Source organism: Sorghum bicolor, chromosome 5, assembly GCF_000003195.3.
Source record: "Sorghum bicolor cultivar BTx623 chromosome 5, Sorghum_bicolor_NCBIv3, whole genome shotgun sequence".
Classification (NCBI taxonomy): Eukaryota; Viridiplantae; Streptophyta; class Magnoliopsida; order Poales; family Poaceae; genus Sorghum; species Sorghum bicolor.
Genome location: NC_012874.2, coordinates 63,994,724 through 64,019,886, shown reverse-complemented (window position 1 = coordinate 64,019,886; position 25,163 = coordinate 63,994,724). Strand labels below are relative to the sequence as shown.

The window sequence follows — 25,163 nt, the reverse complement described above, 5'->3', positions numbered from 1 at the left end:
TCAGTCAAATCAAACGTATAAAAAGGTAGAGTATGTCTGACTTATAAACGCTCTACTAAATAAATGACTAAATCTCTCATCAGGAACCAACGAACCGAATGTTTTGAGGCGTTCTTTCTAAAACTGTCATGTCATATAAAATAAAATATAACTAAAATAAAACTTCTACTTTAATGGAGAATTTTATCCTATAGTTTAAAAAATATTTAATTTCAAGGCTACAGAGAGTAACTATGCTAAGAGAATTTCATCTAAATAAAATTTATTTATTATCTCTCTTCTTAAATACACTGTCATGTCATCAAAAAACTTTGACTAGTGTTTATTCAATTATTAGTATTTATTTATACAATATTATTAAATTAAATTAATTAAGAAATAAGCATTTCATTTTATATTTGTGGTCTTTGACGGGGTAAGCTTTCTTGTATTTTAGAAGTGGATCATACAAAATAAACCAATTCATGCACTTTTTAGTCCCTTTTCAAATCTAATCTAATGAGTGAAAATAAAAGAAAGAGTGAGAGAAAACACACGATTTTGACATGAATACAAGTGATAATATAGGTACAGAGAATGGAGAATAATATTCCCTTCCTCCTAATTAAATTACACGATTTTTCTAGATGCATAACGAAATGTTGTGTCTAGAGAGAATAAATAATTTGAAACAAAGCAAGTACATGAGATTGTAAGTACAATTCGCAAGCAATGAAGGAAACAAAGATCATTTTTCTCCAAGGGAGTAGGCAGCAGGTGCATCATTTTTATTAATATAATTACAGTATTAATTAAAATAAAGATACAAAAGCGTAAGGACGCACCCCTCGAACTTTCTGAACAAGTACTTGTAAAGTTTGTACTATGTCAAGCTATACTGTCCGATGATATCCATGCATATACAATACTTCCTATTATGGCTATTTTCAAACAAGAATATAGCTTGTGGGTGTATAAATATCTTCCTTGGAAGTGCATATATAGTGAAATTTTATACCTAATCACTATTTTTATAATTTTTGGAGGGTGCATTTGTTAAACTCTGTTCTACAATTTTCAATAAATTTCCAGTAGGGGGCAACCCCTCCTGTTTCATTAAAAAAAACCCCTAATTAACATATCGCCATTGAAAACATCCTATCTGCAATTTAGTAATCCTATCTGCAATTTAGTATTTTTTATATTATCTCCAATTTGGTAATTTGAGTACGAACTTAAACACACAAATTCAAACAAAACTAAAGTATGCATATGTTAGCTGCCAATGCAAGAATTTTTTGAAAATCACATGACAAAAAAAACTGATATAATCCTTGATTGGTGGTTGTCGTTCTCATTCCTTACATTACATCTCAAGATCTCTGCTCCGTCGTACAAGGCAAGGAGTATAAAGAGGCAGGGATAGAAGTGTCCATTTGCAAAGGAGAGAGAGAAGGAGTCGAGAGCAAAGGTAGAATAAGGGTTTTTATCAATGTTTACTTATTACTACAACATCATAATAACGAGTATGTACCATTCAATTTCAAATCCAGTTACCTTTTTAAATTTGGGTTGCAAAGTAATGTGATAGAGTAACCATTTCTTAAAGGTTTTATCCTTCGTATTTTCAAAATGGAGACGCTTGGTTTTAATTTGGAACTTGGTGTTTGCAAGCTGCGATGAACGGTTTTTGGATTTTTGTTTCGTGCGAATAGGAGTTCGTAAAGACGGTCTGAACCCTATGTGTTCATTCCAATTTGGTTTTCAGTAGGTTAGTTTTGGTTGGCTGTTTGTTTTTCTGTAATCAAACTTTTGTAATTTCGTTGTTTTGAGTAATGAAATTCGGCTTTTGCCGTTGTGGAAAATTAAGATGATCGAAGAGAAACCATTATAATTAGTCCTTTTTGAAAACTAAGAAAAATAGGAGCAAGAGAAAACACATGATTTCGACATGGATACAAGTGAGAAGAAGAGTATATATATGGAGAATACACGAGATTGCAAAGAGCACGTGTACAATTCACAAGCAATGAAGGAAATGCAGAATTGGAAAAAGGAGATAATGGCAAGAAAGTTTCCCTTTTTTCCTCTATATAATAAGGGTGTCGGATCTAGTTAATTAAGTGCAAGAATGCTCCTCAAACTTTCTGCATGATTCTTGTGCAGTTGTATATTCCAAGCTACTCTCTTTGTTGATAATCCATGCAAATACTCTGACTTAGAATAAGCACAAGGAACTAGCCAATCAATTTCCCATAAGCCACATCTCCACTGCTGCATACTTCCTCCGTCCCTAAATATCTGTCATTCGCTTTCCGAGAAACAACTTTGACTAAATATATATTAAAATAATAATATTTATGATTCACAATTAGTATCATTGGATATATATTTGAATCTATTTTTTTAATAAATTTATATTAGAGATAAAAATATTGCACACACTTTCTATAAATCGAGTCAAAGTTGCCGGCACGCAAACCGTGACGACAAACATTTAGGGACATAGGGAGTAGGAAGCAAAGTTTGAGATAAGTAATATAAAGTAGTTAAAAACCACTAACTTTAATTTTCGCACAACAATTTCATTTCCAAATGAACTAAGAAATAAAAAATATCACGCTACAAATAATGTCTCTCAAATTAACTTGAGCCTACAACGTACATGCCTTCTAAAAAAATTCCGTCTTCCACTTCTATCCTTCTCCTTGAGAAAAAGAGCCCCACCTTCGTACGTATGGATGGAAACACCCCCATATCCAATTTAGCAATTCACAACCGATTTCAACACGCAATCTCTAACCCAGATTCGTAATCTTAACTACCAAGAAATCCCAAAAACTACTAATGTGATGAAAAAAACCCAGCTTATAAAGTACACCTCATTCTCTATTATATTCATCCAAATAGTGACCGGGACTTGTTTAGTTCACCCAAAAAAATAAAAAAAAATTAAGATTTCCCGTCACATGTATAAAACATTAAATATAATAAAAAATAAAAGCTAATTGCACAGTGTAAATCGCGAGACGAATCTCTTAACCCTAGTTAGTCTATGATTAGATAATATTTACCTCAAACAAATAAAAGTACTACATTAGCCGAAAACTTTTCATTTCGTCAACTAAACAAGGCCGTATATACATAAGAAGAGATAAAAAGACAGGGGATAAAAACGTCCATACACTGAGAAGAGAGCAAGGCAAAGAGTCCATCCAAAGGAGAGGTAATGCACTGCACCACACCACCACCCGGAAGGAAACGCACGCCCCCCGGCCCGGCCCCTCCCTCTTTCCATCTCCAAGCCGCCGCCTCCTGCCCTCCCCTCCTCCTCCTCCTAAAATCTCCGTCTCCTCCGCGACTTCTCCAACCCCCATCCGATTCTCCGCGACCGCTTCCTTGACCCCCGCCACCCGGCTCCGTCGAGATTCCGGAACCAGCCGCCGCGATCTCGCATTAACAAGGTATATACCACAACTACTACTCTGCTGCTGCTAGTAAAAATTCTGCGCTGCTGCTGCTAGTAATTTCGTTCCGGGTTTTTTTTTTTTACTGCCGGATCGTCGATCGGATTAGATCGGCTTGTTCGTCGCTTCAGTCGGTATCTTTTGCCTGGTTCGTCGAAAGTTCGGGGTTTTTTTTCAATCTTGAGGGTCCGTCGTTTCCTCTTCTTGACGGATTGCGAGTGATCGGGGCCGGGGTTGGGGTTTTCTTGGGTTTTGCGAACCTTGAACCGCGTCGTGGTGTCAGGTTACACCGCGGCGGGTGGGTTCCCGGAGCTCGATTCCGCTGCATTCGGCGGCGTTTTCGTGGACTCCGGTACCAGAATTGCGGGTTCTTTTTGATTTCTCCTCCCGGAGCTCTGCTAGTGTTACAGGTTTTGGTTATCTGTATGTATGAACTGCCTGGAGTGTACTTGTGCGCGTTTTCTTTCCCCCCCCCCCCCCCCCCCCTTTGCTGGATTGCCAAAATTCAGTCTAGATACCGCGATTATTGGACCGTTTGGATTGAACTTACATGAGCATGCCCGGATCACAGCGATTCGGGCTTCTTTTTAGTTTGTTGAGGTCTTGCTGTCTTGTGTAAAGCTATTTGTTCTGCTCCCGTGTGGAGCCTTTGCCTCCCCCGCTTTTTCTGCTGGTGCATTGTCTGTTCCAAGTATCCGAAAAGATAGCGCTTTTGTTCATGTCTGTTTCATCGGAATTTCGTGATCTCTGATTGCAGTATTGGAATGGGTTGTGTTGTAGGGACAGTGAAGGAACCTGCATTGTGTGGATTGATTTGGCACCGGGAGTCTGCTGGTGCGTAGTGTTCGGCTGATCATCATGGGGGAATCGCAGAGTAGCCAGGATGCTTCCAGGTTCAGAGCTTTGGGCAACGGTGTCTCCGGTGCTGGGCAGGGGAGTGCTGGTGACAGGGAGCTCCACAATGGGAGCATTGCTTCTCAGGCTGCCAGGGCTTATCCGAATGGTGGGAGATCATTGGTTTCTGAGTTTGGGTTGTATGATATGGGCGTTGGAAACAATCAGCATTTTGGTTTCTCTCACAGTGGTAATCTGTATGATGAGCAGTCCTTGGCATTTGCTTTTGAGGGCATGAGTTTCAGTTCCCGCACAACTGATGCGCCTTCCAGTCATCGCAATGTGCCGCTGACAAATGGATACTATCCAACTGGACGTGTGGATGGTACACTGAACCAGTACCATGCACCTGCAACACTCCAAGATGATTCACTGCATCTACAGTTCAGTGTGCAACATGCCATGCAGCACACTGATGTTGAACACCAAGAACAATCTCACAGATTTCCACTGCAGCTGGGGAAATTTTCAAGAAGCTCTGGGCACAGCTTTGATAGCAATCTGGGTGTTCCTTGCTACCCATCAACTGCATCAGCTTCACCCTTCCACCAAATGTGGCAATCTCAAATGTACACACCCCATGATCAGACTCTTGGCTCAAACTTCATGTGGCAGAAAAATATGGGTGCACAACCATACTCTATTATGCAACAGAGTTATGTCTGTCCACAATTGCAACAAGTTTCTGGGTTTGGTGCTTCTCGACATAGGAGCAATGAGCAGTCTGCAGTTTCCCCCCCTGCGAAGGGCCCATCCTCATCTTACATTGGAACACCAAATGTTCATTGGCTGGAAAATGGGTATTCTTACCTAAATGGTGCAGCTTTTCAGAAAAGAAGAAATAGCGGCGGTCTGAATAATACATTTGCAGACAGCTTCCCAAGTACATCTTACACTGGCAGTTCATGTGGCAGTGGGGATTTTCGCCATTTTCAACGGGCTGAAAAGGTTTTGAATCCATATGGACCGCATCACCAGCAAGCTGATAACCTCACTCATCCATATGGCGTAGGTTTCTCACACCATCAAATATCTGATAAACTCAACACAGCAAGTTACCCGGAAAGGATCCTAATGAGGCCCGACGTTGGAAATTCAGTAAACGATTTTGATTTCTCTCCCTATGCTCACTTGCTGAACTCACCATTCTTGTCCTCCAAATCTGAGACATATAAATCTATTGATGAAGCGATGGGAAGAGTATGCATCTTGTCAAAGGATCAAGACGCCTGTCGCTTTCTGCAAAAAGTATTAACAGAAGGCACCCAAGAGGACATTGATAAAATATTTTCTGAAATAATTGAAAATGTTGGTGAACTTATGGTGGATCCAACTGCTCACTATTTGGTGCAGAAGATTCTTGAAGTGTGCACCAATGACCAAAGGACATATTTGATTCGTGAAATCACTAAAGCACCCATATCGCTTCATAAAGCTTCTTGCAATATGCATGGGTATGAACACAATAATCTTTACTGTTTCATCATCCCTATTTGTTGCTTTTTTTATCTCTGATCTTCTAGCGACAAATTTCAGGACTCGTGTAGTGCAGAAGGTTATAGAAACTATGAATACCTCTGACCAAGTGTCAATGGTGGTGTCCACCTTAAATACTGGAATCATGCGTTTAATGACAGATTCTTATGGGAATCATGTTGCACTCCATTGCCTGGAGAAATTGTTACCTGAACACAAGGCAGTAAGTTCTTATATTCATGTGATTTAATTGTTCTTTTTGTGTGTTTTCAGCAGTACTTGTACATGTACATGTTGGTTGTATTAAACTTTTGTGCCGAAAAGTACTTTTTATACTAGAAAACGATTTCTGTATTCAATTTCTTTGCTATATAATGTTGTATCCTACACTTAGAATATGTAGCCCACAACTGTATTTCTAGCAGAGAAAATACTAGTTTCCTTGAACACTTTGTATATATGATTGCCCATGCCACAATTCATCGGTCTGCATTTTAACACGCACTGTGTTACTGTTGCAGTTCCTTCTTGAGACTGCCACATCACGCTATCTTCAACTAGCAAGAGATCGTCATGGCTGTTGTGTCCTCCAGAAATGTATTGAGAATTCAAGTGATGAACAGAGAAACAACTTGTTGTGCAAGATTACATCCAGTGCCCTTGTACTTTCAGAAGACCAGTATGGGTATGCTCGTTCACTTTTGCTTTATCTGTCTTAGCAGATATCCTGATCTAATTTGAATGACACTATTGTTATGCCTTTGCGTAATACACTATACAAGCAGAGATCCTCATATAATATGAATGATATCGCTGTTATTATGCCTTTGCATAATACTCTTGCAGGAACTATGTTATTCAGTTTATTCTGACCCTCAACATTGAATGGGCAACAACCAGAATAGTGGATGAGCTGGCAGGTCACTTTGGAAATCTATCCATGCAGAAGTGTGGTTCCCATGTTGTGGAGCACTGCCTGAAGCTACCACGGCCGATCTGTGATAGGATCATCAACGAACTCATGCATGATCCTAAATTGCTGCATATCATTCTTGATCAGTATGGGAACTTTGTGATTCAGACAGCACTTAAACAGTGCCAGGTAAAGAAACTTAATCCTCAGCCAAAAGAATTCCATGTGCAATCAATTAACGGTTTTTAATGTTGCAGGGTGAACAGCATGCTGCTTTTGTTGAAACTATCAGACCGCACACTGCTGTACTGCAAAGTAACATGTATGGGAAGAGGGTTCTCTCAAGGACATGCTTGAAGAACAAGAATTGTCGATATGGCTTCTATTAACCTAACATTTTTGGCGAACATGTCTTCAGTGACAGCAGGCGGAAGCATTGTACAATTCTGTGATAACTTGCAGATCTTACAGATAGTGTGTATCTTCGCTAAAGGAAAAAGGATCTTTTCTTTGCAGGGAAATTTTGGTTAGGGGAAGCATTTGTCTTGGCCACTTTAGTGTAATTTCGTATGTAGAATCATTATAGTTGTGATGATGGTGATTTACATTGCCGGCATCGTTGTCAGTCATGTAGTTTATTGTACCTGTCAAACTGTAATAGCAGTAACATCGTGTAATGTGATAGTTGTATGGTAAAACCTGAAGTGGCACAATATAGCCTGGTCTTTTGTCTTCTAGAAATTGAATTGAAACAGTTGTTTAACACTTATTTGGGGCCACCAGCCAAAGGTGGACCAACGTGTAAGGTTTTTTGTCGTGTCATTGGCGCTTAGGCCTTGTTTAGCGGTGTTTGGTTTGAGGTGTTAAAGTTTAACAGTACTGTAACATTTTTTATTTGATAATTAGTGTCTAATTATTAACTAATTAGGTTTAAAAGATTCGTCTCGCAAATTACTCTCTAGCTGTGTTTTTAGTTTTGTAAATAGTCTATATTAGTACTACATGCAAGTGTCTAGACATTCGATATGACTGGCGGTAAACTTTGTTAAATGTAACCAATGTAACCAAACAGGCCTATAGTGAAAAATTTTGGGTTTGGCTACCGTAGCACTTTCGTTTGTACGTATTTGATAATTATTATCCAATCATGAACTAACTAAGCTCAAAAAATTCTCATAAATTATAAACAAAATGTGCAATTAATTATTACTTTTATATATATTTAAAGCTTAATGCATGCGTCTAAAGATTCGATGTGATAGAGAATCTTGAAAAATTCTAAGAACTAAATAAGGCCTTGTTTTTTATTTGAGCTTTTTCATTCACAAAGGAAAATTATAACGTGCTGAGAACAATGCTGCCTTTGACGAAGTTCTAGCTGTGTTGGTTCGGAATTTCGACAAGGGCTGCTCTCAATCAAAGGTGAATTTAAAACCGAGACAGCCAACTCAGAATCAACACAAGCATGGAAAAATGTACTCCCCAGCACGCCAGCAGCCTAAGAATAACACAGCGGCCTAAGAACTTCCCCAGCACAGCCTAACAATCAACAAGGAGCCTATGATCAACACAAGTTGAATTCAGAACCAAGGAAACATATATAGGCAAGTTGAATTCAGAGCAGCACAAGTTGAATTCAGAACAAGGAAGAACTTTAGGAACAGAACAGGTACAAAATACTTTGTTTCAATTGAGAATCCAAGTTCCACAAATAAAGTGCTCTGCTACCTTAAACATATCAGGTTACAAGAACATGGAAGTTTCCAATTGGGCAGCTATGATGCTTCAAGAAAAACATCAACTCAAACTACACCTAGAACCTGCCTCGCCCTCTAAAACCACCACGACCTCCACCACGACCTCTGCCACCACCCCTTGGTGGTCCTCTGCCGCCACGGAAAGAACCACCACCGCGGCCTCTGCCACCACCCCTTCCACCACGGCCGCCACCTCTAGGTCCTCCTTGGGATTGTCCCCTGTTTGAAGCAAGCAAAAAGGGAGAAAGGATTAAATAACTTATGATGCTTGATATAATATAACTACTTAGATGTCAGAAACCTATTCATATTTTTTTAATCTAAAATGACACAGGAGAGTTGTGCGTCATTTCATTTATCATTAAGAGAGAAACAAGTTACAAACAAGGTGAGGCTAACAGTGCCCACCCCAAACACACCCCTAGGTTCACTACCTATTACATTGGAACTTTCCTCAAATTTATATGATCGACAACACAAAAGGACTAAAAATAAGCTCGACTCTAACACCATTTGGTGACTTAGAAGCAGCATTCCGGTGCAAGGTAGAAATGCATATTAAAATAGTGGCATTATTGACTTAATGATGATGTCATAAATTTTAATGATTTCTTAACAGCAAGAAAAGAAGGCAACAATTAGTATCTTAACAGAGAGGTTTTACATTTTTGCACGATTTCACACAATTCAAATAAGTTCAAACACAAATTGTTTGAAGTAGTAGGTGTGAGCTTATCAATTTACTATCAAGTACAAAAAAAACAAATGAATGAGGCATCTTGGTTCCATTTTTCACAAAACAGCAAGCAATCAATGCAGGAAACAAGAGATAGATCGGCTCATACTTTGGTTGCGGCAGGAAGCGCGAGAGAGGGAGCAATTTCATTGGGTCAATATAGAACTTGTCGCCTTCCTTGTAGGATGTTGCAATGATCCCATCCATCATCTTCACAGAGAAATACTACAGAGAGAGAGAGAGAGAAATCATATTCACGACAACAGTATAGTAGCATAGTTAAAGGAGTAACTTGAAAGTACCCTTAATAAGAGTTGTCTTACTAGATGACACATCAGAACAAGTAGACCAGGAACTACCCTTAATAAGAGTTGCCTTACTAGATGACACATCAGAACAAGTAGACCAGGAACGAGAGCAGGGACCAACGATAATAATTTTAAAATGAACACCCTGCTCCGTGGCATTTTACAGTTCAAATGTGACAACATATCCCAAAATCCTGGTACAATGCTAGTACCAAAAAGACCTCTACCACAAGACTAAAATCCACAAAACCGCGCACCGAGTCCTCACGGAACTAGCCAAATAATCAGTGCTCTCTCTAACCAACACACCTTCAACAAGCTATGCCAGTACTATTGCTCTTGCCACACTAGAGATTCACCACAACCTCAACTCAAGTACCCACGAGAACATAATAAAAAAAGGGCACTTATTTTGTTTTTATGATGTTCAGAGAGATTAGGGAGGCTGGCCGGGGGTGGCGGCGGAGATAGATGCTCACGGATTCGTTGATGGGGCCGAAGATCTCCTCGACCTTGCCGATCTGGGTCTTGTTCTGCAGATAGATGGGCGCGTTGAAGTAGGGCACCTTCTCGTTGGTGAGCTTCGTCACCGCCTCCCCCTCGCACGCGTGCAGGAACGTCGACACCTCTGCGCAACCACGCAAGACAGAAATCCCACCACAAGGTCAGAAAAAAAAATTCACCCCAGCAAAGGACTGAGTACACTCGCGGGAGCAGAGGTGGCACCGACCGACGACCTCCGCGGGCGGGCCCTCGTCGCGGAACCCGCCGCCGAACCGGCCTCCGCCGCCACCGCGGCCTCCACCGCCGAACCGGCCGCCGCCGCCACCCCGGCCTCCGCCGCCGCCGAAACGGCCCCCGCCGCCGCGCCCTCTCGGTGGCCGCATGGCGCGTGCGGTGCTCTTGGGCTCGAGGAGAGCTGGGGTGCGAGAGGGATGCGGGAGAGGAGAGTGTCTTGGCGGCGCGGGAAGGGAGGGAGGGTCTTGGCGGCGGAAGGAGGGGATGGGACGGAGGGTCAGGGTTTATTAGGGTTTTAGCGCGGAGGAGGGGGTGGGGTTTTGGTGTGGTGGGTTGGGAGGATGACAGGTGGGGCCGAGATGGTGGAGCGAGGGACGGCCGTTGGATCGGTGGCTCCGGTGGGGAGAGGATCAGTGGACGGTGATGCGGACGCCCAGACAGAGCTTTTTCTTTTTCTTTTTCTTTTTCACACAGAGTCGTTCTTGCCGTTGATTGTCAGTTGTCCTCCACTATCGCGTAATCAACCCAAGAAGCCTCTCTAGCATTCTGCAGGTAGCAGTGAACTATGCAAGCCAGGAACAAATGGCCACGTAGTTTCAAAGCTGAAACGTACCTGCCCAAAAGAAGAGTCAAATTTTACAAAGTTTTATTTATGATGCATGATACTATCATTAGATTGGCATGTATATCTAGTAAAGCTTAAAAAAGTTTGATTCATTCGTATATGTGACATATATTTATATCTATATCTTTTATAAAGATAAACTCTATTAAATATTTTTTTTTTGTCATGCAAAGTGTTCATATCAACATCCGCTATAATATCCCACTAGCACATAGCATATTCAATTATCTCATGCAAAATGTCTACATCACCATCCACTAACACATTAAACTATCACATACCATTATTTTTTCATTTAAACTATTCATATTAGCAAACCATATCATTTATTAACATATATTGTTGCGTTACCTACACCATACATATACTCCCTCCATATAGAATTTAGAAGTCGTTTTGGACAAGGTTTGAGTCAAACATTAGGAATATAAATCATTAATATCTTTTAAATTGTTGAGTTTGCAAATGTGAAAATTATATGAATAGATTTATCTTAAAAATACTTTCATAAAAGTATACATATATCATTTTTCTAAATATTTTTATAAAAACAAGAGGTCAAGGTTATATTTTGAATACCATGTCGCTGTCCTAAACGACTTCTAAATCCTATACGGAGGGAGTACATCTCTTGATCCTTAGGATTAATATTATAACCTACTTGTATTCTTTCTTCATACCCACGGCAACACGCGAGAAATCCTTCTAGTTTTATATATAATAAAGGGAGTACTAGGAATAAATTTGAAGTCTGAGTATTCGTCTAGCATTGCAAGCCATGGTGAAAATACTTGTATTCACTGAACTAGGTGATTGCCCGTGCGTTGCAACGGGATGGACAATCTCATATTCAAACTTTTTTCACACGAGTAGAGCTACTACTTATGGCATCCAAAATTATATCGACTTGTAGGATCATACATGTCTCATGCGCTGTATTTATTTATCATGTTGGTCAAAATATCTAATGATACATTCATGACTCAGACTATTAGAGTAGTAAAGACAAGGCTTTTTTATTGAAAAAATATTCATTACAAACATCTATATATATTGTCAGGTGAATGATAGAAATGGCAAGGCTTGACATATGGGAAAGCTAAAAAAAGACTTGAGGTTGCATACCACACCTTAAAGAACTAACTGTGGCACAAAACTGAAGTTCACAATCATGTGAAATGACTTGGGAAACAAAAAGCTCATACCCAAACAATCAATAGACAACAGAGAAATGTATTAATTTTGAACTGTTTTGATAGCACGAAATACATAAATGATAGCAGAGGGCTGGAAACGCCTAGGGAGCAACATCTGTTGCGAATGTAAAAGCATCCAATCTGCAGCCTCCAGTCCTGTAGGTTCATATGATAAAGCTCAAACCTAGAAATGGATGCATCACTACTGATCAAGGCAAATGTTAGTTAGGCATAGAATAATCTAAAAATGTGTCTTATTAAATGGTAGTACCATACATAACCTAGTAATCTAGTATCCATAACACTAAATATGGATATCATGTACATATTATATATAAAGAAAAGGGATATGGCAAGGGATATTTGAAGAACCGGCAGGGCAAAAATAAACAAATAATGTTGATATACAGTAGGTTCAGTATGGGGCATCTGAAGACCTTTTATCATCCCTTTCTTTGAGATAGTGGATATCTCAAGAGCTATCTAAACAAACATTGGGTTGGGTGACACTAGCAGACACTGAAGAAAATAATATAGAGTGCATTACAATGGATATAGATTCCATGACACATCTAATAGCCATCCTTTTCTGCTGTACTCTCTGATCTACGTTACCTGCAGAAAAGGACTAAGATTAAGAACCAGAGACCGATTAAACGGAGAACTTTCACAAAGATAAAAAGGACCATATAATCTAATAATATGACCTACTGCCCGAAGAACTAACTAATACTAATTACAGTAAAAAGATTGTTGATGGCCATGCTCATTTGGTTCCTGTATTTGTCCATGCTGCCAGCTTATGGCAATAAAAAAAGTTCATGTAGGGGTGCTTGCTAGTCATTTTTTCCATGGAGTTATGTTTTGGCTTGATTATCTTGTCTTGGCAAGGATTTTAGATATTCAAGACAGATTTACTTAAAGAAACTACAGTTAAATATCATTGCCAGCATATAAGGTACTTGAGGAATGAAAAGAAAAAAATACCTTCATGAGATTGGTGGTATAGCCTGCGATTCTGAGTTCACATCCCCCTTTTAAAGTTGGCAATATGCCCTTCATTGTATGTTCCCTTCCTGGTTTCCAAGCATAGAAAATAGACTCTGAGTTCAACCTAGAGAAAGTGCTAACCTTGTATCACCACATCCATTGCAGTAGTAGGCCCCTCCCCCTCCACACGCACAGAAGGCAAAACGACCGGATTGAGAATAGCATTTCACTGTGCAATGTCTTCACAGCAAAGTGCAAATGCACAACTATTTCTGCAGCAGGATACGATAAACAACAATACAATCATAATAGCAATCCATGTGTCTGAAACCCTAACATAATTAGTTAACAGATAAAACTGAAATTTGTTGCAGCCCTCCCCAAAATAATTTGCAGGTTCCACAGCACCTGTTATTGGCACTGAAAATTTGCTCACCTTTACTCGTCACCTAAACTTTTATACATGTCTTTATCTTTATCCAAGGCAAAAATCTGTACAAAAATTAGATACACCTCAATATCTTTGCTTCAAGACATTGGCATCTTTGATAGAACTAAAACACCATCATCACCACAAAATGAAACGAAATCCAATATTCATGTGTGTGAGTTTTCAACAAGTATATAAAATAATTGCCAGACTTTTTATTAAGCAATTTTGTACTACTCTTTTACCATTTGAATTGATGAAAGCAATTGATTAAAATACTCCTGATAAGCGTTTCCTTTCTTTACTGAAATAGCAAACAGGCAGCAGACATCAACTTCTCAGCATGAGGTGATCGAAGAGCATTAAGTAATCCAAAAAAACGGAAGCCTCCAATGCTCGTCCTCCTCGCGCAGCCACCCACGACGTGTTCTCCGTGGCCTCCTTCTCACCGAGCAGCCATGTCTCGGCCTTCTCTAGCTTCTCCACCCACCGGAGCAGCTCCTCCACCTCTTGCTGCTTCATGGAGGACACCACAGATCTCAGAGAAGAAATAGTGAGGGAGAGGGACATGGACAGGGAGTGGAGGAAGGAGGGAGGTGCTCACATCGGCCTAGGGTTTGGCATGGTGACCAGCAGATCCTTCCTGCCTGACTCTGCCACCGGGATGTCGCGCCGCATCATCCTCCTGTACACCGGATGTCGCGCTGCCTCCGCCATCGGGATGCTGCATCGCAAACCGCCCTCTTACTGCTTCATGGAGTTCACCATGAAGAAGAAATAGTGAGGGAGAGGGACATGGACAGGGAGTGGAGGAGAGGGAGGGAGGCGCTCACATGGGCCTAGGGTGTGGTGACCTCAGGATGTCGCGCTGCATCAGCCTCCTGGACACAGGACGTCGCGCTGCCTCCGCCATCGGGATGATGCACCGCAACTGCCGTCGGGGAAGAGTCGTCATGCGGGGTGGGTGTGTGGGTGTGTGGGGAGGGGAGTCCGCGCAAGACTGGGCCCACTGCACGCGGGAGAGAGTGAGCAAGGGAGCGCCAGGCGGGCCATTGAGCGAGCGAGCGAAGGAGGGTGTGGACGATTGTTCTACCAATGTTTTAGTTGTAGAGACTAGCCCTTTGTAGTCTGCAAAGAATTGATATTTTGGACAAGGACATGGTCTCCAAACACATAGCTTCGACCATTATTTATCTTGGAATATAAACCAACATTCTAAGTTATACTTTTATGGAAGCATTTAGAGAGTTATTTTAACTGCAGTTTTATAAAATTGGCTCAAACCTTGTGCAAAACATTAATTATTTTCGAACTAGAAACAATATATAGTTTATTTTAGTCTCGTTCTAAGTCAAACGTCTTTAATTCTAATATTTTTTTAGAAACTATCTTACCATCTTAAAAAACACCAATTAAATAGAATATCAAAATATTATTCATGGTGGATTTAACGAAACTAGCTTGATGACATACATATTAGCACTTTTTTAAACTTGGTCAAAGCTAATGATATTTAAAGTTACCGGTAATACGAAATGTTTGGAGTAGCTAGCTAATAGCGGGTGTTGGATGTATGCTACAGGCTCGAGAATGGGACACACTACGTTTCTTTGTGTCCTTCGAGTGGGCTTCTTTTATTATAATTGAGTTTTGAGACCGTTTTATAGATTTGGTCCAGTCGTTGTGCAGTGATGAATTGTAGTAAGTTCATATCAATCCTTTAATAAAAGAAGTTTTTGTATGAATTCCCTCCCTATAGGATGAAGCTGTGCGTTCTTTCGTTATTAAGAAAAGACTATGGGAGAAAAAAAAAGGTCCATCAAGGTGAACCCTTGATCATCTTAGGTAAGTAGCTAGTTTCACGTCGCGATGAAGTACGTAAAACTACCTAGTTCGTTGTCTAAGGTCACAACTTGTTCTTCCTGTTTAACGGAGTCAATTTGCAAATTGACTTCAATGTTGCCGCCAACTAAGCAACAAACATAAGCAAAATGAAGTCACGGGTTCGCATGAGCTTGTAGCTTTGATTGTTGAGATATACAATCGAACTCAATGGGGTGTTGTAGTAACCAATCTATATAATTTTTCATCAACAAAAAATTTTGCATCTAAGTTCAAGTTTGAAGGACTTAATTGTGTGATTGGATGCATGACCACACCTATGAGCTACCCAAATGCATATGGGCTTGACATAAGGAGTGAAAAATATTAGGGCTAGAAGTTATTTGAATGTGCCGTGTGTAACACAGATGCCAAATTTGAACGTATTTGAGGCCTTGTTTAGTTCCAAAAAATTTTGCAAAATCGACACTGTAGCATTTTCGTTTGTATTTGACAAATATTGTCCAATCATGGACTAATTAGACTCAAAAGATTCGTCTCGTCAATTTCGACCAAACTGTGTAATTAGTTTTTATTTTCGTCTATATTTAATACTCCATGTATGCGTCTAAAGATTCGATGTGACGGAGAATCTGAAAAATTTTACAAAATTTTTTGGAAACTAAACAAGGCCTAATGTCTCGCCTCATCTTTCTAGGCTAGAAGTTAATTAAAACAAAAAATGTTTGGATTTCCTTAAGCAGGTTTGGCTCATCTGCGCTAGCAAGGTTCGCCTAAGGATCCTTTTGGTTGGGCTTTTGAACCTGCTTTTGCTTTTGTAAAAGCCAACTAAAGAGCCCAAAGCCATAAGTGTTTTTGCCCAAAAGCAGCTTTTATCGTAGTACAAATCCAAAAGCACCTCTCTCTCCTTTCGCTAATTTTAATGTTTGGGATCTGTTCAGTTTTTTCCAAAAGCCACGAGTGACCAACCAAACAGCTTTTGGCTTTCTCAAAACCAACATCCCACAACATCTTTTCGAAGGCTCAAAGCTCACAACAACTCTTTCAAAAGTCACGGGCCAACCAACTACCATTTTAACAGGAAAGATTGGACTCATGTGCAAATCCATAGTGCCATAGCAAGTTATGTGGAACATACTCCACTACATCCAACCCAAACATCCACTTCCTTTTAGCAATCACTAGGTATGAATTCTTCGCTTATACAGGTACCAAACCCTGCAGAAACAAACAGGCCATATCTCTGTTCCAACCTTATGGCACTTCAGGGATCACGATGCTATGTAGATGTCTCCAGGGTGCCAGACGATCATTCCACAGCCGACTCAAATGCTGGCATAGGTATCTTCATTCTTAATTTTCATATACAATCAGCCCAATCCTTCTACATCAAGGCCAGAATGCAGAACTGTCACTCAGTTCTTATGGGAGAGGCGACTGCACTAGCACTCGGCGCCAAGCTGGTCCAAGCCCTGCAAATTCCCCCCTGCACTTTTCTCTCTGACTCACAGCAGTTGGTACAGTTTCTTCACAGCGCCAACCGGGAGCACTCACCCCACTGGAGAATGAAACCGTATACCCAGACGTATGCTAACGTTGCAGGGACTATTTTTTGGCACTCTCTTCAGGATCAGCAGAACTCTAAACTCTACAGCAGATACTCTTTTTTTTTATTTTTAGATCAAAGACCGATTGGTCCTGCTTTTTATAGAAAGCAAAAGGTATTGCTGGGGTAACCAGCTTACAAAAAGGTTCAAGAAACATGCAGATTGCACACTCCTCTTAACAGTAACACTTTAGGAAAAGGAACTTAACAAAAGATTACACCAAAGCTTTATGAACTTTGACACACTTCTTAAGCAATAAGCTCCACTTCAGAGACCAGCCCTTTCCTCTCTTTTTCTTGAGCATTTTAACTCTCCACTTCTCTGCTACACCACTAATCTTGGACGCTTTACGTCAAAATTCTTGAAAGTCGTTCCACCGTCTTCGAAATCCAGCCTTTTTCTTTCTCCTTCAGTAGAATGCTCCATTTCTGCATGAAGATAATTGATCGATGCACCACCACATTAGGGTTCGAAATAACCTTGTTGTTGAAAACAAAATCATTACGAATTAACCATAAGCTCCAGCAAATACAAGCAAGCAAAAAGATCATCTTCAAACTAGGTGTATCTCCTCTACCACAACTATAGTTCAGAGAATGTTGGAGATTAGTTGGTGTTTGTGTCCAGAATAAAGCATCATGAAAAAACCACCAACAATAGGTGGCATTCAAAGAAAATATGTTGAGTTGTTTCTAATTTTCCACACATTTTACAAAATTCATCTCCCGGCCAATTTCGTTTAACTAGATTCTGTGCTGAAGGGAGACAATCTGAATAGATAGACTACAGAAAAAATCTAATTTTCAGTGGTATTCTGGCTCTCCATATGCTCATAATCTCTCTATTTTCAACTCCAGGAAAAGTCAATTCTTATATAAAGAGGCTGTTGTGAATTTCCCATTTTTATCTAAAGCCCACATAACTGTGTCTGGTTCATTTAGTAACTGAAACTCTCCAATACTTGCAACAAGTTGCTGCCACTCTTCAATTTCTAGAGGACCAAACGATCTTCTAAAAGTGAGATTTTGATCATGTTATCTTTAAGTACCTCATATACTGTATACGCTTGTTCATTATAGACATTGAAAATTCTATTATACAGCAGATACTCTTGCTAAACAAGCGCTTGTTTCCACACTTATTGAGCTAGATCACTCCTGTAGCAGACTGGTTTGTGGCTCTCTATGTTTAATTCTTTGGGCTCTATTTTCAGTTGCAGCTTACTGCTGTGTTTAATAAAAGTCGGCTTGTTTCTTGTCAAACCCCCCCCCCCCCCCCTAAAAGTCGCCATGTTAGCCTTGCTCCGAGTCCCGTTGTTCCCTTCACGTGTCTATGACACTTGGTCCCACTCGTATGTTGCCAGTCCCCTTCTCCCCTCCCCTCAAATCGATTTCCCAATCCCGACGAAACCCTAGAAAATCCTCCGGCATGTTGGCCGCCGCCAATCCGAAGGCCAAGCCCACGCCGATGCCTCCGCCCGCGGCGCCCACCGCGGCGGCGCAGAACCCGCAGGCCGCTGCCTCGAGGGCGTCCTCCTCATCGTCGTCCGCTGCCGACACCAACCCCAACAAGCGCACCAACCCGGGTAACGCCGCCGGCGCTGCCGGTGTCGGCGGCAGTGCAGCCGCGGCCGCCGCGGCCGCGGCCGCGGAGCCTACCCCGAGCGTCAACGGGGAGGCCAGCCGCTCGCCTCTGATCCCCGCGCCGCACCCTCACCCTCACCCTCACCCGCAGCAGCAGCACGCTCCGCCCGGCGCGTCGCCTCTGCCCCCGCCCCCGCCCCCGTCGCGGCCGCTGCTCACCGTGGCAGCGGTGGAGGCGGTGATGGCCGCCATCCCGCCGCCGCCGCGGTACGGGCTGGAGGACCTCGACCGCCGCACCGTCGCGCTCTCCGATGGCACCGTGCGCACCTACTTCGCTCTCCCGCACGAGCCGCCACCGCAGCTCCGCCAGCCGCCGCCGCCGATACCCGCGCACCTCTTGGCGCCGCCCCCGTTGCCGCCCCCGCCCCAGCTGCCCCTGCTGCGCCCGCCCCTCGAGCGGTGGGCTCCTCCGCCACCCATGCCCGCACTCCTGCCCACTGCCGGGCTGCTTCCGGTGCCTGTCCCGAAGCGGAAGTGGGAGGATCAGGTCAATGGTGGTGTGCCCGGGGAGTCCTCCGGACGCAAGCAGCAGCAGAAGTCTGAGATGCGTGCTGCGAAGCAGGTGAAGGTGGAGGAGACGGGGGTGGACCCGAAGGTGCTGAAGAGCGCCTTTCTTAAGATGGTGAAGCTGATGAATGAGAATGAAGCAGATAAGAAGAATTACCGGACCAATGGGAAGCTTTCCCAGCTGAAATGCCCTGTATGTCAAAGGTATGCTGAAAAATCTGAAAGCCCTGTTGGTTTGATCTTATGTTTGGATGTGTTTATTGAGTGTAGAATCAAGAAAATTGAAATGTTCAGACTTGATGTACATGCCTAGCATGGTACAGCGTATAACAATGATTGATAAAAATAATTTTGTTGCCCCCCCTGCGAAGAACCTGAAGGATGTTCTTTGGCTATTTAGTTGAAAAGCAAAAACCTTCCAGATTTATATGACATGTCTGCCCTGTTCCAAAGGTGTCACCTAGGCATACCCAGCTTGCCTTGGGAAATAGTGGCACCTTGTCACCTAGGCATCCAGGTGGACCCAGCACTCACTTGGACACCTAGTCACCTTTCAAACCATGCATGTCTGTATATTCTATACTGTGTACTTGTGTAGGCCTATGACTGAGTGGAAGCTATGTAGCATTCCTTGTCCAAGAAGTGCTAGCTATGGAATACCTTGTTGTAGGCTTATTATTATTTTTTTAAAATATTTGTATTAACGATCTGTTATAAATGAAATCATCACAGTTGTTTCTTCTCATATTCTATTAGTACAATAAATGGAAGATACTTCAATTAAAAATGAATTTAAAACAAAGGACCAATAGATGGAAGAAACATAGGTAGAGAGTCAACTAAAATTCAATTTAAAACATGCAGACCTTGGCTGGCCTTTGCTAGTAAGATTCTTAATTGTTGCAGTATCATATTTGATCTGATAGGTCTGCTAAAGGGCGAAACATTCACTAAATATTTTATGCAGTCCATGCTTCTCCACACAGTTCAAGTTCATACCATTTTTTTTTGAGAAATATGACTGTACCCTTTGCCTGCCTCTGCTCTCTTTGATTTTGTTAACTGGCCTTCCTCTACCCCTGTTCTTTGTTTTCCTTTACTTTCCCAAATGGGAATTGTGTTTTGTATCAGATGATGTTCAACACAATGGAACTATTCATGTTTTTATTCAGTAACTGAGCTCCATTGCTCAATATTCTATATACACTAGCAACGCTCCTAGAGTCTTGTCAGAATAGCACCTACCCTTGTTTATTCCTGATTTCACAAGTGACTGGGTTTTTATGTTGGCTTACTAGGCCTACAACAACTCTTCTTCTTCACCTGGCTTCTTTTTAGCTCTTGTTTTGTCAGCTCTAGCCTGCCCCAACTTGCTTGGGAAAAATGACTGTATGTTGGATAAGCAGTTAAGTCTGGCCATTTTTTTTGGGTACCTTAGGTTTGGATTTGATCTCTATCTAAAATATCTTGGAAAACATTTTCCGGTTACTTTTTTAGTCTGATTCTTCTCTCTAATTGTGAACATGTAATGTCATGTTAGTTGACTTCTAAATATGAAATTAATATACCAGCATTATAGCATACTAGACTTTCAAATTGAGAAAGCCCCAAGCTCTGGAATACCTGGGTTTTTCAACATTTCCTTGTGTTAAGTCAATGATTGTTGGAAGTATTACTATTAGTCTGACGTTTCATGTTATTTATTTCATATAGTGTTGGTTTGAAGAATGAGATAGAGAGAATCCATTTATTATGAACCTAGGCCTCTTGTTTAGTTTGAGGAATGACATGGACTGAATCATTAGGCACATTCTAGTTGAAGTATAGGAATAATCTCTACTCAAAATAATGGGCTGATCCCATGGAGGACTATCTCATAAAGGATGAGTTACTAATACGAGCCATACACCTCATTTGAGTCTGCCACAACAAATATAAGGATGTTGGGATGATCAAACCTTCTAACAGTTAAGTAGCGTTTGAGCCCGCTTCAACACAAAATCTGCAGTTCTTACCAGGATTAGTTCTACCTCCTTTTTTTTTTCTTTTGCCATTTTTCCATTTGTGCAGCCTAAGGCTTAAAGGTGGCTAGTTTTGCATTTCATGCACTAAGTTTTATTTGGATTGTTAACTTTTCATTCTGTAACAAAATACGCTCCATCTTTCTTGATTGTTGACCACAAACACATACTAGTTTTTCTCTTTGGTGGATACACACAGGTCGAAAATAACACAGGTAGTTTTTGGTCGATGCGGCCACACCAGCCCTCATTGTTTTCTCATACAGGGTTGTACTCGTGCCCATGATATTCCCCTAATTAATGCAGGCAATGCCTCATATTATCTGCCCATTAATCTCTTTTAAAAACTAAAATCTGGCTAGCACTGATAGCAATCAACATACACTACTTGAACCTTGACACACAGGATTATTTCTGACACATACTATACTAGCGATATTGTGGATTATCCATCACTGGGAACTTGGTACACTGCCACATTCCTTATCCCAGAAACAATTTTCCTGTTCTGGAACACAGGAGACCTGTAGTGGAGAAATCTTTCCCAAAGAGTGCACCATGTTCCTTACTAAATCACTGTTCTATGACCCAATTGACCCAGGAACTTGGTAACTACGGGATTGTCTTAGGCAAGTACCCAACTCATTTCTGTGTCATAATGTTGGTAATTGTCATATATTTGTTAGAAGTATGAAATCTGCTGCCCTACTGTGTTGTGTATTCCAGTCAATTGCTCCATGTGCTGATGAACACAACTGATTGGCCATTGTCCATTATCAAAGGAGGTTTTTCATAGTACTACAAAATTTAAAGCTTTAGGGGGTTAAGTGGACCCTATATTAATTCAGGTGGTTAAGCTATGGTACTAAAGAGAATTAAAATGCACTTTCCTTCAACCAAAAAACATACGAAGAATCACACTTAACTCCAAACTAGCAGAGTTTATCTCAGGACCATGCTCTCTTGAAAACTCTGTATCATACTACCCCATTTTTTATTGTGGAACTGTGTGTGCCTGAAAAGCTGTAATAATTGTTTTTGGTTATTTTTGACATTGCAAATACAAATCAGTTTTGGAGCAAATAATCCAACAAAAGAAGAGAAACACAGTACATACTTTGATTTGAGGCATGTTTACATTGGAGAATTTCCACAAGATTTTCACAGGTTTCAACCACTTTATATGAAATTACTTCATTGTGAAGAGATAACCATACAACGTATCTTGTCCTTTATGGACTTAATATGCAAACTCACATGTTGCACATTTGTGGTGTTCTTTCCATGAATGCATTCATGCTTGGTTTTTGCTTTCTCGCCTTGTCATTACTGCCTCGAACTATTTTGTTGTGCTGTGAAGCAAACTTATTTTGCTACATGGGTGGTTTGTTGAATCCCATTTTTTGTTTTGGACAATTATTATGGATGTGTATTGATCCTTTGTTTCGTTCCTATGTTCCAAAAATGTTTCCCCTACTAATTGTACTTTCCTGATTTCTTTTATGAACCATTTAATTCACACAATCAGTTTTAAAAACCATAGTTTTTCTAAGAGTGGCATGGATTATTGTCTGAAGACAATGTTTTATGCATAATTTTCATTTGAAGCCGATTGTATGCATGGTTTGATTACAGGGATTCTGTAGATTTGCATGCGCTCCTCAATCATGCATACTATGCAAAGAATCAGGAGCATCGTGCTGATCACCTAGGGTTTCACAGAGCTTTATGTGTTCTTATGGGTTGGAATTATTCCGTAGCCCCTGTTCACAAAACCGCTTACCAAGCATTATCAACTATCGACGCTGAAGCCAATCAAGGAGACCTTATCTTATGGCCACCGACAGTTATAATTGAGAACACATACAAGTCAAAGCACGATGGACAAAAGGATGGCATGAGTGATAAAGATATGGAGAGCAAGCTGAGAGGTACTTCTTCAATGCTTGCTATGTCACTGTGATCTTGGTAGTTCTTAACTTCTGATTGATTACTCTGTTTGCCTTCTCTTTATTCTTTTGGATGGATAAGTTGGGGGAAAATCATTTGGTTTGACCAAAACTTGTTATTTGGTTTCTTTAAAGATGACTGTCCTTCAGAAGCTTTAGATAGAAATGAAAAGAAATGTTGAAAACTGTATTGGCTGACAGTTGAATTCCTCAGTATTTCAGTTTGTTACTTATCAGTTTACATAGTTTGTTGGACCTGCCATAAGAATTCTGTCTATAATATAAATATAGCAAGTGTCCCCTTACTTCCTATTTTGTGTAGCAGAGTATGATCTGGCTGGCGCCTCAGACGCTATCTGCTAAAATATATTTACAAATTTTCTTTGAATTTGGAGGCTATGGTTCTCCTTTTACTATTATTATTACCAATGCCTTTTTCACTTTATTTATTTATCTGCTTTTTTTGGGTGGTTCTTGTTCGGTTTCATTAGAGCCTTAGGACCCAACTTGCTTGGGACTAGAAGGCCTTGTTGCATCATTACACCTAGTGCAGGAACTTGATAAACTAGCGAATATTGTCTTCTTCCATATTATAGTTAACTACGTGTTAACTGTTCAGCTGCACTTCTAGTGATGCTTCCCCATTGTATGGGCGTATTTGGATAGCAGTCTGGGAAAGCTGCCTCTGCCAGGCATTGCTCCCAGGCGTTATGCGTTCGATTTTGAGTACCTAGGGTCAGATGCGCATGCCTGGCAGGGGCTCCCAGCCCAGGGCTGCATCCGAACTCGCCATATATGCCTGTGATGTTTTAATAGTCCATAGGATGCCGATACATCTAAAGGGCTAGGAATTTGGGTGGGCAATAATTCATGCCTACCATGTCCATCTGTGAATCTTATAGTTATTTTGCGTTCTCGATAGACATCAATCGGAAACTGACATGCTTGCCAACTGCCGTATGTTTTTCCAGAAATGGGCTTTGTCGGTGTCGATGTGCAGCCACTCCCTGGGAAGGACGGGCAGAGGTCCATGCAAGCTAAGTTTCCTGCCAGCCTTGATGGTCTGAACAATGCGTCACTGCTCGTTGAGTTTTTCGAGCGCCAAGGCCACGGGCGAGCAGCTTGGGCTCGCATCCGGAGCATCGTCCCTGCCAGTGATGGGGGCAATAACAACCCCATGCTGGTCAAGGTGGACGGCAAGGGTGAGCGGACATGGGTCCTCTACGGTTACCTTGCCACGGCATGGGACCTGGACATTCTAGACCCAGAGTCGAAGCAGAATGCCACTGTAAAGAGCAGAAAGGAGTTGGATTTAGATTAGGACTACCTGATCCTGCTAGAGCTGTGTATGTTAACAGATGAGTTATGAATCCATATATAGACAGTATAATTTGGAGTGTTCGTGTTCATGACGCAGAGCTCGAGTTCCAGAAATTCTTTTGTTGAGAAATTGGCTTCCTGAATAGTGCAGTGCAAATAATGGTTATCTTTATAATTCCTAGGTTGTGAATAGTGCAGTCACCTGGAATGTCAGTTATGCTTAGTATATTTATTTGCTTTGGTAGCAGCGGGCTCTGATGATAGCTATGGTTCCGATGTTCAAATGGCCCCAGGCAGGTTGATATTGACCATATCTTCCTCCTTGCCCTCGTCTTTTCTCTCCTGCGGCAAGTTTAGAAATTAGACAGCCGCCGTTTGCAAGCACATGCCATCTCTGAGACTCTTTTATAGACCGTAACGGACAATACCTATCTATTTAATTGATGCATGGACCTATATCATCAAGATCTAAGCATAAATTTGTTCTTTATATAATGCCATTGTTTTGCTTATTTGAGAGAATGCACTGTGAATTCAATTTGATCTCATGTTCGACATAAAACTGTAAATATGCATCAATGTTCTGCTGCTGATTTGATGTGAGAGAAAAACATTGTTCCTGTCTGCTTAAAAAATAAGGAAAGAAATGAATAGATACTCATCATAATACATAACACGCCAACAGATTTACTGGAGTTCAGAATTTATCTGTAAATGGCAACCAAGTAATAAGACTCCAATTCTTCTTCACCTTCGAGATAGTCA

The 25,163-nt window shown here is 41.1% G+C and overlaps 3 protein-coding genes across 3 annotated transcripts; 2 read left to right on the top strand and 1 right to left on the bottom strand.

The window, feature by feature from the left end:
- Positions 3,235-7,540, top strand: LOC8062657 (putative pumilio homolog 8, chloroplastic). The gene is made up of 6 exons (XM_002450964.2): positions 3,235-3,443; positions 4,227-5,794; positions 5,877-6,039; positions 6,338-6,501; positions 6,663-6,918; positions 6,987-7,540. The coding sequence occupies exons 2-6, from the start codon at positions 4,305-4,307 to the stop codon at positions 7,116-7,118; spliced, it is 2,205 nt and encodes a 734-aa protein (XP_002451009.1). The 5' UTR covers positions 3,235-3,443; positions 4,227-4,304; the 3' UTR covers positions 7,119-7,540.
- On the bottom strand, positions 8,344-10,559 carry LOC8071965 (putative H/ACA ribonucleoprotein complex subunit 1-like protein 1). The gene is made up of 4 exons (XM_002449701.2): positions 10,261-10,559; positions 10,010-10,158; positions 9,332-9,447; positions 8,344-8,705 (listed from the first exon to the last, which is right to left on the bottom strand). Exons 1-4 carry the CDS (start codon positions 10,415-10,417, stop codon positions 8,543-8,545), a joined length of 585 nt encoding a protein of 194 aa, XP_002449746.1. The 5' UTR covers positions 10,418-10,559; the 3' UTR covers positions 8,344-8,542.
- Positions 18,260-24,575, top strand: LOC8062656 (formin-like protein 14). The gene is made up of 3 exons (XM_021461593.1): positions 18,260-19,312; positions 22,765-23,060; positions 24,050-24,575. Exons 1-3 carry the CDS (start codon positions 18,291-18,293, stop codon positions 24,397-24,399), a joined length of 1,668 nt encoding a protein of 555 aa, XP_021317268.1. The 5' UTR covers positions 18,260-18,290; the 3' UTR covers positions 24,400-24,575.